Source organism: Geotrypetes seraphini, chromosome 11 (assembly GCF_902459505.1).
Source record: "Geotrypetes seraphini chromosome 11, aGeoSer1.1, whole genome shotgun sequence".
Classification (NCBI taxonomy): Eukaryota; Metazoa; Chordata; class Amphibia; order Gymnophiona; family Dermophiidae; genus Geotrypetes; species Geotrypetes seraphini.
The window spans coordinates 39,508,127-39,520,146 of record NC_047094.1 but is presented as its reverse complement, the minus strand read 5'-3'; the positions used below and the strand labels follow the sequence as shown (position 1 = coordinate 39,520,146).

General features: G+C 40.9%; 2 protein-coding genes across 8 annotated transcripts in view; one reads left to right on the top strand and one right to left on the bottom strand.

The window, feature by feature from the left end:
- Positions 1 to 4,981, top strand: part of ABAT (4-aminobutyrate aminotransferase) — a 119,555-nt gene extending 114,574 nt beyond the window's left edge. For all 6 annotated transcript variants that reach the window (XM_033914947.1, XM_033914946.1, XM_033914948.1 and 3 more), the window contains 2 exons: positions 208 to 319; positions 2,271 to 4,981. In XM_033914947.1, coding sequence (XP_033770838.1) covers positions 208 to 319; positions 2,271 to 2,392 — 234 coding nt within the window. In that variant the 3' untranslated portion in view covers positions 2,393 to 4,981. The remainder of the gene's footprint in view (positions 1 to 207; positions 320 to 2,270) is intronic.
- Positions 4,982 to 5,231: 250 nt separating this feature from the next.
- On the bottom strand, positions 5,232 to 11,663 carry TMEM186 (transmembrane protein 186). 2 transcript variants are annotated; one of them, XM_033914954.1, is made up of 2 exons: positions 11,525 to 11,663; positions 5,232 to 7,701 (listed from the first exon to the last, which is right to left on the bottom strand). In XM_033914954.1, exon 2 carries the CDS (start codon positions 7,684 to 7,686, stop codon positions 6,955 to 6,957), a length of 732 nt encoding a protein of 243 aa, XP_033770845.1. In that variant the 5' UTR covers positions 7,687 to 7,701; positions 11,525 to 11,663; the 3' UTR covers positions 5,232 to 6,954. The 2 variants fall into 2 exon arrangements, with proteins under 2 accessions (XP_033770845.1, XP_033770846.1); XM_033914955.1 differs by having other exon boundaries at positions 11,418 to 11,548.
- Positions 11,664 to 12,020: the final 357 nt, after the last annotated feature.

The following is a 12,020-nucleotide window of genomic DNA, read 5'->3' as shown; positions in this document are numbered from 1 at the left end:
ACTGAATGTTACCACAAAACGGTGAACTTTTAAATGAGAAAATGGTCTCAAGTTCAAACAATGCTACTGTTCATATGTTTTTTTACTAAACTGGAGGAAGAGCCTCTCCAGAAATAGTTGAACTCCAAGAACAGATTAACTCGCCTCTTGAAGTATTGATGGAATGGACAAAAGAAGTACAACATAGTGGTGGTGTTTTATTTACAGGCTCGATACCCACATTTGATGAGCAGAACAAGGGGGCAAGGGACATTCTGTTCTTTTGATGCACCAAATGATGCCATTAGAAACAAACTAATTTTACAGACAAGAAATAAAGGTAAGACAAAGACATACATCATATCTTCTTTGCTACATATTTGTGGAGTGGATGAGTAATCTAATGGTTAAACTGGGGAGTTGAGTTCAAATTCCACTGCTACTCATTGTGATCTTGGGCAAGTCACTACCTCAAGTACAAACTCAGACTTTGAGCCCTCCAACGACAGGGCAATACCTACCCATACCTGAATGTACACTGCTTTGATAGCTTTCAGGCTTGTAAGTAAGGTATAGAAAAAAAAATACTAGAAAAATTATTATACTCATGTATAAGTTCATTCAATCCCTGTTCTTAAAAGTGAAAAAATTTAAATCTGCAAAGTAACTAGACATGCTTCTGAGTTTTTATTAGACCAGCCAAAATATGGAAAATTTATAAATGAAATAGACACTTCCTTCAGTATATTGATGGGGAGTATTTTGAAATAGTCCTTTTAAATTATTAAATATATTTCTACCAATAAGGCCAGCTGGAGATTATCCATTTATTCAATCTTCTCCCAATGTTGGTGATTAGTATTCAAATCTTTATCAACCCAAATGATCAGCTTTTCTACATCAACTGGATAAAACAAATTTGTCTGTATTTAGGGCCCCTTTTACAAAGCCGCGATAGCAATGCTGCCACAGTAAATGAATTGAATAGGCTTCAGTGCATTTATTGTGGTAGCATCACTGCCATGGCTTTGTAAAATAAGGTCTTAGCTTTAGGACTGAGAATTCTCCAAAATTGCATTTGTTTGCTAAGGGGCTCTTTTAGCAAGCTGCAGTAAAAGAGCTTTACCACAGCTTAAAATGGTATACTGCAGGGCAAGCTGAGGCATACTGTGATAAAGTGCACATGGGAATGCATTACCAGTGTGCTGAAAAACATTTTTTGGTCAATGGGGCATGAATGGAGAGTAGGTGTGTGCTGATCAAGTTAGTGCAGCCATTTGGCCATGCACCGATTAGCACAGGATTACAGCATATAAAATAGATGGCAGTAAAGACTCATTCACTAATTTTGTTAATGGCCACACGCTAATGGCAACATTAGTGCATGGCCGTCTTCCAGCTGTGGCAAAAAGTAGCCTTAGCACACAGGAAAAACCGCATAAGGGCACACTAAAGCCATTTGTTGTCGCAGCTTTGTAAAAGGATCCCTAAATCTGGGTACAGAAACTCATAATTTTGTATAAATACTAAGATATATCAGCATATAAATTTTTTTACATGCATATTTCCAGTAATAAACAGTGATATTAACCTGTTTCTGTAGTCACTAGACTGTCTAATGTGAAGGGAAATAGCATCACGTTGACACTGTTTTTGTAGTGCATAAGGGTCATAGAAACATAGAAAACATAGTAAAAATGACGGCAGATAAGGGCCATAGCCCATCAAGTCTGTGCACTCCTGGAGATCACGCTCCTAATGACCCATCCTTAACTCCACCCTCTTAGGGATCCCACATGGGCATCCCATTTACCCTTAAAATCTGGCACGCTGTTGGCCTCGATTACCTGTATCGGAAGCTTGTTCCAATGATCAACTACTCTTTTGGTGAAGAAATACTTTCTGGTGTCACCATGAAATTTCCCGCCCCTGAGTTTAAGCGGATGCCCTCTTAATTGTTTAGTGTTAATTGTTAGTGTTAATTCTAGCTATACCAACTAAATTCATTAAAAAAAAACTGAGTGGAATGAAGAGGGTACATAGAAAACAGTTGCATACCCTTTCAAATCTCAGGGACTAGGAGATGCTCCATAAATTAGTTGAGATAAGTAAGCGCTGGAACTTTTTGCCAGAAAATGTCACCAAGGCAGTTAAGGTGGGTTTTAAAAAGCTGGGAATATATAATAGAGTAATACAGCGATATGATTTCACATCAGTTTCTGAGCCAATGATGGTGTTAATGGTCGCAACAGTTAACCTGTGGCTTTTTTTTTTTTCTTTTCTATTTTTAGGGGCTGTACTGGGAGGCTCTGGTGAAAGGTCAATCCGTTTCCGCCCAACTTTGGTCTTTAAAGACCACCACGCAAACTTGTTCCTAAATATTTTCAATGATGTTTTAGCAGACTTCAAGTAAAATCAAGGAGATTTTGAACACAGTGCAGCACGTGGCTAAATACAAAAAGGAAGCTGACTTCGTGGACTGAAAAGAGGTGGTTTAAGTACTGCCAAAGTAAAATTTCCCTTACACCTTGTTGCACAATATGCCACAGTATTTCATGTCAAACATAAGAGCTTTTCTAGGTTCAGTGGCAAGCCAACATACTGTGTGCAAGTTTGACAGCAGAAGCATAACATCAAAATGCAGTTGTGATACCTTGAATGCATCTCAAGGTAGCAACTGAAAGTTAAATTTATTATATAATCACATGTGAAGGGAAATGCATCACTGCTGATGTCTCAAGAAAGATTCTGCTTTCTTGCCTCTCCTGTTGCCCTGCCTGAATACTCCAGCCACCCCTTTTACATAAGATAATTGTGCCAAACTTGAAATAATCAAACTGCCTGATGCTAAGATACAACAGAAAGCATGCTGGCATCCATGGTGAGCTGCTTTATATTGAATCTAAGTTGCCAATTTCACTTCCCCCATGTTTGCCTATTCTAAGCATTTCTGGTCTCTATGTGGGTGAACTGCCAGAGAAGACAGGCTGTTAAATGATCACCTTTGATATAAAATATTACTGAACGTGATGCTGATTAAGTATTTACATCAAGCACTTGCCACTTTTAGTAAAGCATGAGTAAGTGTCAAGGTCTCTGAATCTGCAACCTTTCAGTGCTGACACAGATAGCATTATTATATACTATTATGATTTGGAAAAATTTTTTCCATATTCCAAACTAAACTTTCTCAACTCATTATCTATGGTGTAAGGCAATAGTTTCCTTAAAACTGAAAAGATGAATCACTATGCCACAAACAATACACAGTGGAGAACTGTTCAGACTAGCTGTATTGCAAAGATGTTTCTTTATTAACAAAGCATTACCAGATATACTGTACCAATCGCTGTGTAGTAAATTAATTGCCCTTATGACCACTTTAGGCATTACTGCAGCTTTATTTCTCTAGAGTCGGAGGGGAGGGGGAGTCCTTTCTGAGTAAGGCCCAGGAGAAATTAGATGTTTCATAAGGCACCCAGAATTAGTCACTGTGAAAAGGGAACACAGGCACAGTAAGCTTGGAGACTTGTTTTTGGCAAACCTGCAAGTAAATAAGGCCAGAGTTTGCAGTTACGTTTGTACCAGCAGACTGTCAAAGCTAATTTTCAAATGAAAACTACATTTTACCTTTGAAAATTAGTTTGAAGATCCACAAGTACAAGTGTGTGCTCAAACCTTTAATATGGCCAGAGTTTTCAAAATTACCATGATGGGGGAGGGGGGACCCTCCATTAATGTATAGCTCTTACCCATATAAAGACTGTTTCAAAGGGATTGGCTCATGTTAAAAACTCTGATATATTTTCAGGCACAGCTTCCTAAATGCTAGAGACATCATTGGACTGTGCCTCTGTAGAGGGAGAGGTTAACACTTTCTGTAGCTGCCAAATGGGATCATAACTACAGAAATCTTGATAAGCACCTTTTTAAAAGTCTAAGTTCATCACAAGTCAAACCAGATGACTATCCAGTTATTGTAATATTCAGCTGTCCTAAACTATCAAGCACTTTAAAAATGGCATTTGTTGTTAGAAAATTGCTTTCTTGGCTACCAGCAAATCAACAGCAAGCCAACAGAAAACCACAAGAATGAGGTCTGTCAACCTTCCTTTGATCTAAATGTTTGCATTTCTAAGTCAGTCATACTTTTTTTTTTTCTCTTTTTAATCCGTTGTGTTTAAAGCTGCCCCTCTGACTCAAGCCTGCAGGGGGAATCTGAGTTCAGATTTCCCCTGTGCTGAGATTGTGTCAAGGCTGGCTAGGCCACAGAGTTGGTGCACTGAAGTTCATACAGAAGGAAAAGAAACTGCTCCCTCCCCTTGCACAAAGGGTGTGCTTTGAAGAAGGCCTTCCAACTCTTAGGCTGGCACTGCATAGCATACCATCTGGGTGAGAAAGCAGCAGTGGCAGCTCTAGAAACCAAGGGACAATGGGGAGGGGGTGGAGGAAAAAAAATGAATATGCGAGCAGAAAACTAAATCAGAGGAAAGTTTTATGTATATCCTGATTTCTTAACTATGTGACAAGATAGCTCAAAATAAATCCATAGCTAAACTTATTGTAATCCTAGAAAGCACAACAGATAGACTAAGAAAAGCTTCATTGGGGAACATGTTTAGATTTAATAACTAAACACTAGAGTAGATTTGGTAAATGTCCTTTGTACCTCTCGTAAGTGTTGGACAACCAGTGTTGCTGCTTCTTGGTGTTCTCCCTTTTCTATTTTTATAATTTTTACTGACACCTCTGTAAAATAGTTAACATGTATGTTCATCATATAATGATACAAAACTGACAGTGAAACATTATCAGCTGCATACCTAAAAGAAAATATATTGTTTATAGTGTCAAATGTTAAAAATTGACTGTACATCATGGTGTAAATAGCAAATGGTCTATGTATATCACTATTTGAAATCCATTCAGTGTTCATCATTCTTTAAAAGAGAAAAAAAAAAACCCTAATTAAATTTATAAATTAAAATTTCCCTGGTGACTATCCAAGTGTGTGTTTGCCTTTTTGGAGGTCAGAAAGGATTAATTTATTCCCTGCTTTTCAAAGGGGAAAAAAGGCTTATGAGATTGGTGTATGTGTTCCTACTAATAGCTTTTTTATTTCGTATCCCATCCACATGCAGTTCTTCAAAGAATATCTAGCAGAGGGGAGGAATCCGTTATGTATGGAAATGGGGGGAGACAACTTTCTCCCCATGCACTAACAGCAGATATGTGCATACCAGACAATGGAATTTTTTTTTTTTTTAACTAAAAATGTTGTAAATTACAAATAAGTTAACTCCCAAATTAAGCTTTTGTTCCAGGCCTGTGGCACTCAAGTCTGGTTCTTTAGCCTCCCCAAAATGATGTGCGTTTCAGGGTAACCTAAATAAGAATTTAACCTGGATCATAGGCAGTATATCCATGTTAATTGTAGTTATTTGGTAATATATACTCTAATATAAACCTAGATTTTTTTGGGCCTAAAAAGGGGTCTCAGTTTATATTTGAGTTTCCCCTCTCAGACCTATCACAGGCCTCTCCCTAGGCCTACCATAAGCCCTGTTGGTCCAGTGGGAAGCCAGAGTAAGTGATCCTCCTACACTCATGCCCCATAATAAGGTCCCAGAGGGTCTTTCCTCACCCAAGCAGTCTCATTACTCAAAATGGCCGATGCAAGTTCCCACAGTGGTTGCTGTGTTTATTTACCACCTTTTCATGAACAGATCCACCCCAAAGTGGTTACAATACATTGAATACTAATCAGGTACTCTTTTAAGTATTGTCCCTATCTATCCTTATAGGCTCACAATTTAACTGTTGTACCTGGGGCAGTGGAGAGATTAAGTAACTTGCCCAGAGACACAAGGAGCAGGCTGGGATTGAACTCGTAACCTCAGGGTGCTGAGACAGTAGCTCTAATCACTAGCTTACTCACTCCTCCAGTAATCTCACAAGACTAATGTGAGTTTGGTTTATATTCAAATCAACCTTATTTTTTTTTTTTCACTGTCTTTTTTTGGGGGGAAAAGGTTACCTCAGTTTATATTTGAGTATACACTTCTCCCTCCCTATTCGCGGTTTCAACTATTTGTGACTTTTTTTGCCCCCCCTCAGCTAATCTCTCGGAGGCAGCCTGCATCAGCCAGAACTGGCCCCGGGACTTGGATTGGGGTGAGTGGAGGCAAGCAGCTGTCCCAGGAGCACAGCCTTTAGCCGTGGATGCAGCTCTGCTGGCAACTTCGTGCACAGACCTTACCTGGTGGTCTAGAGGTGACGGGGGGCAGAAGCGATCTTCTACAATCCTGAGCCGTCATCAAAAATGGCTGCTGTGAGTTCTGTGGTCTCACGAGACTACAACGGGAACTCACTGCAGCCATTTTCAATGACAGCTCTGCACGGAGCATGAGTGTTAAAAGATCACTCCTGCCCTGCATCACCACCAGGTAAGGTTCAGGGGTGGGTCAGAGTAAGCCCAAAAGTTATTTGCAAATTTTCCTTATTTGCAGGCAGGCTCTGCCCCTAACCCCGCGCATACGGAGGGAGGAGTGTATACCGTAGATTTGTTTTGCCCACAGGGACTACAATTGAGTACTGTACTGAGAAACAGACTTCAAGGATTTGAAGCAGCTTCAAAAGCTACCTTTAGGCCTGTCCTGGAGGGACCCAGATCCCATACTTCTATCTTTAATCTAACAGCTAGGCCCTCGGGTTCCAAGATATCACAGATTAGACCAACTTGACCTTTTATGACACAAGATGTGAATCTGGTATTAATATAAGTCTTCAGCACTATATTCTAGCAGGCAATTTTTTTATTTTTTGGAAGGGGAGTGGAATTTAATGAAACCCTGGCAGTTACAATAATGGATTTAAACTATAATGATACAAATTGATTGTAGTTAGCACTGTAAGCATAGACAAAACACAGGGGATGTATATTAACTTTAGACCTACAGGTCATTAAGATAATGTTTAGAAAACCCCTCCAAACACCTGCAAAAATCTCTCTCTATCCACAATATGCCCATATTTAATTGTAAAATATAACACTGCTGGGCTATCATATCGTTTAAACAGAAGCAGCATTTCACCTTTATCATCTCCAGTTTCCATCAAGGTCATTACATTTTCTACTGGAATAAATATATTATTCCTTCTTCCCCAAAATGTCAAATGAGACACCTTGAGTATGGTACCTGCCTTATTTAAATATATCATTCCAATGATTCTCCGGAGATAGTAACTTAAACAATACAACATTCCACCAGCAAAGATTGCAATTCCAAAAGAATAAAGAAGACTTTCATAGGAAGCCTGTCCCATTACATAAAAGTAATAAACTGGAGGCAGAAGCAATACAGTGATGGAAGTCTGCAACAGTTTTAGTCTGGACAAAGCTCTACAAAAACGAATGGCTGGAAATCTGTAGATTAGTGTGAATTGCTGGGAGTCCTGAACACCACAATTCTGCTGACTCTGAGGCGATGAAACTGTACTGAACAAATACCCATGCTGAACCAGCAATGTGTCACCATTCACTTGTGATAAATGGTTATTAGTGAATCTTTTCTTCAGGTTTTGACATGGTCTATGGTTGACTATGCAAGTGTTTCGGCAGACTGTCTTCATTGTCCACATTCTTGCTATAAGGCCACCATGCCCAGTCCCTTTAGACGTTGCTTGCAAGCAAATGTGGAAGATCATTATGAAAATCCTCACCTTAAAGAGAAATAAGACATTTAAAGTATTGTGAGACATTTTCTACAATGTAAAGTCCAAATGCTACTGACTACTTGAAATGCAGTGGGGCTGTCCTACAGTTCACTGCTAGGACGTTTATTCCTTATTTTGATAAATCACCTTTCAAAATGTACAACAAAAGAAAATGGAAAGCTACTATATAAAGGGATAACATCTTACTTGGTTGCTTTGTGCCTCAGAAGGTTGGCATAGTAAAGGTTTGACATCCAAGATGGTCATGCTTCTTGCTTACGTGACCCTTGTGATTTAGTCAAGGCTAAATTGTATCAAACTATAATCGTGTGACAGCCATCAACTGGTCAATGACTAGTTTCAACATTAATAAGAAAAAAAGCCTGAACTCAAGCATTAAGAGAGAGAAAAATAATGGAAGGCTAAAAGAGCAATGCCTTACAGAGAAGGAAAGAGGTTCCTTTTAATTAAATCAATATACAACGGGTAATGTGAGCAAGATTAAGACCTAGGTTCTCACAAAAACACGTTAAAAAGTGAGTCATTCTCTAAAACAAAATGCTCATGTAAATGAGATTGGTGGAGAGTAGCAAAGACTTGCTAAATTTGCATGTACCCAATGCTGGTGATAGCGATGTGCACATGTACAGAAAAAGCGCAACCCCCCCTCCAAAAAAACCCACCACAACAGCAGGAGAGATGTTCAATGTTTCCTGCTGCCACACAACACAACCCCCCCCCCTGCGGTGTGAGACATGCCCACTCTCCTGCTGCCAAGATTCCCCCCCCCCTACTGCAGCAGGAGAGATGCCTAATCTCTCCTGCTGCACAACAACACCCCCAACCCCTCTTCCCCTGTACCTTTTAGATGGCTGACTGGAGGGATACCTACTTCCTTCACTCAGCTGGCCTGCCTCTTCCAAAATGGGCCTTCCCCTCCCTGGTGCATCCTAAGGCTCATCAGAGCCTCAGGCCCCTCCCAGGATGCCCTGGGAAGGGGCCTAAGGCTCTGATTTGCCCAGATGCCCCATAGGAGGGACCTGAGGCTCTGATTGGCCCATATTGTTTAAGGCCCCGGAAGGAAGGGATTCTCGGCGAGAGGGAGAATTACAAGGGCTTGAGCATGCGCAGATGCATGCTCAAAGCCGGCAGAGACAAGGAAGAAGATCTTCAAGCGGCACCAGCTCTTGTGGGCTGTGTGCCGGTGCCAAAGGGGGGGGTGAGTTAAAGTTGGTCGGGCGGGGGGTTCCTGTTCTTGCAGGGGGGTGCCGATTCGAGCAGGAGGAGGCCCTTTGCGAGCGGGGGGGAGCGATGCAGGTTATCGGGGGGTGCTTGTAAATCGAGTCAACACTCGGTTTGCGAGACACGTTTTGCGAGAATGTTTTGCTCGTCTTGCAAAACACTCGCAAACCGGGTTACTCGCAAACCAAGGTTTGACTGTATATGGAGGCACGGGTGGGCAAGGTGAAAAAATTGCAATGCCAACCAGGCTACCACCTTTGTGGGACAACACTTCAGAAAACCAGAACACTGCATCAATGACTGGAGAATACTAAAAGGCGATTTTAAGACAATCCAGGAATGTAAGACCTTTGAAATCAAAATGCTAAAATATTTTGATAATCAATTTTCCTTGTATTTCAAGTAAGTCTGGTTTGCAATGTCCTACATTAGTTACACCAGTTGCTTGATGTTGTTTTTACTTTTTCATTCTTTCTTCCTCCTGTGAAACTGTCATTGGACTGTTTATATTTCACTTATATTTACAGTACACTGGTATTTGTCAACATTTGCTTATTTCTGCATCTGAACAAGAGTTACATTCAAAAGTTAATCAAACAATGCACTTAGCTCAATAACAAAGGTATCCTTTATTCCTTTAGTTTTTTTTCATTTCTTCAATTTTGTATTGAAATATCAGTTTCTGCAATGTATATCTCTGCTTGCTCCAGTTTTTTAATAGCACAATTTCATTTTAATTGCATTTCAGCCCTACTCAGAAGCCCTCTGTCATTCACGGTATTTTACGACCATGAATGACCGGGCAGGAGAGGGCAGCTGGAAAGGGTAGCCAGAGCGCCTACAAGTGAAGGAAATCACTCGCGGTATGCTCCGACCACCTCTTCCTGCACTAAAATTTGGTCTCACCAACCAGGAGCTGTTTTGACACATAGCTCCTGATTGGTGAGGCCCAACTTTAGTGCAGGAAGAGGCGGTCGGAGCATATCACGAATGATTTCCTTCACTCCGGCTGCCCTCTCCTGTATCCCCTGTTAACATATTCGCGGTTTTTCATCATTCGCGGGGGGGTTCCTGGAACGGAACCCGTGCAAATATCGGGGGAGTACTGTACTAAGATAACAGTGCATAACTGGTAGGCAACCTTGTAACATCTGCTCCTCTGTGTACCCAAACAAGGGTTTGAATAGAAGTACAAGCAGTCCCTGAGTTACAGATGCCTGACTTAAGTACGGCTCGTGCTTAAGAACACAGTTGCGGCTTCATTTAATTTCACTGAGCAGTATTTCCAGTGGCATAAGGGGTAGGCAATTCCAGTCCTCGAGAATTTGTTTGAGATGGATTTGCATGTACTGCCTCCTTGAGATGCAAATCTATCTCATGCATATTTATTGTGGATATCCTGAGAACCTGACCTGCCTGTAACTCTCGAGGACTGGAATTGCCTACCCCAGGATACTCTCCTACTACTACTGTTTACATTACATTACATTAGTGATTTCTATTCCGCCAATACCTTGCGGTTCAAGGCGGATTACATAAAAGTTTTCAGAGATTACATAAAAGTTTATAGGAATAGCATAAGAGATGTCCTAAGAGTTACATAAGAATTACCAAAGAGTTGTTGAGATCTTAAGGTGGTAAGTGTTGGGTAAATAGAGGCATTTTAGCATTAGTTGGGTAGTTAGAAGCATATTAGAGTATATTAAGGGTATTGAGTGGGTAGGTGGGGTTTGGGTAGGAACTGGTCGTGTTAGACAGGTTTTATGTATTTTTTTGAAGAGTAGGATTTTAGTATCTTTCTTGAAGGTGTTGTAGTCTGTGGTCGATGACAACTTAATGGTGATTTGTCTGTCCAGTTTAGCTGCTTTGGTGGCTATTAGGTTGTCATATAGATTTTTTCGTTTGACATTTTTGGATGTTTATTATTTCTATAGCGCTGAAAAGGCATATACAGCACTATACATTACACTTCTTGTAGCAGATTCAGGAATGATGCATGGCTACATTAAGAACAGTGGATAGTTGCTCATGCTGTACCTTAGACTAGAGGGAACACTGGTAGGGACAGTTGGCCCTTTTGTCAGCTGGGAGCAGAGGTAAGCAGCAAGAAGCTTAAAATCTACAAGTTCTGAGTTACATACAAATCCAACTTAAGTGCAGTTTTAAAAACATAACTCGTTCTTAACCCTGGGACTGCCTGTACCTGTATATAATATGTAAACCGCTTTGATTGTAAGCACAGAAAGGCAGTAAGTACATCATCCCCTTTCTTTACCTTGCCAAAACCAAGAAAGCAAAAACATTAGCATTATTCTGGTAGTATTTAAATAATTTAATGAAAACTGTTATCTTTAAAAAAAAATAACTTTACTTATGGATGCTTGGACAATAAAAACAATCCCAAAATGCACTGCATTACCAACTGGAACAACCACTCATATACAACTGGGGGGGGGGCGGCTTTCTGGGACCATGCCCACCTCCTCTACGGTCCTACCACTAGTATCAGCCAAGAAAGAACATAGGATGTGCGTTACGGTTCCTGCCAAATCTCAATCAAAGCGTCAACAACGTTTGCTTCTCTTACCTTCCAGAAAGTTTCCCAGGTGCCCAGTCTCGATTTCCAGGCACATCAGCAGCGCACGCGAGCACCTCGCCGCCTCTCCATGGACCGCAAACCACACGTGCAAGGTCAATCGGCATTACCCAGGACCGCTTGTCAGGAGTTAACGACGCTGACTAATCTCCCCCCTTGTGCGTTCTGTTTATAGGCTCCAAAATGGACACACATAGCCTAGCTTTTATCGAAACGGCATGAGCTAATTGTTATAAAAACTCCAGGACGGTGGATAGCAGTGGAACGGCCTCGAGACTGGCGGCTTCTTGAACACTACAATTCCCAGGTGTCCTGGCGGTAGTTTGTTTTCCGGAAGCTGTAACTGCAACGGTTCATCATTCATTTGCAATGGGTTTTTTTGCCTGGCGCAGTCTCGAAATGGTGACGTCGGGTATACTGCCAAACCACAATTCCCAAGTATCCCGGCGGCAGCTTCTGGAAGTTATGAGTGTATGTACACTTCATT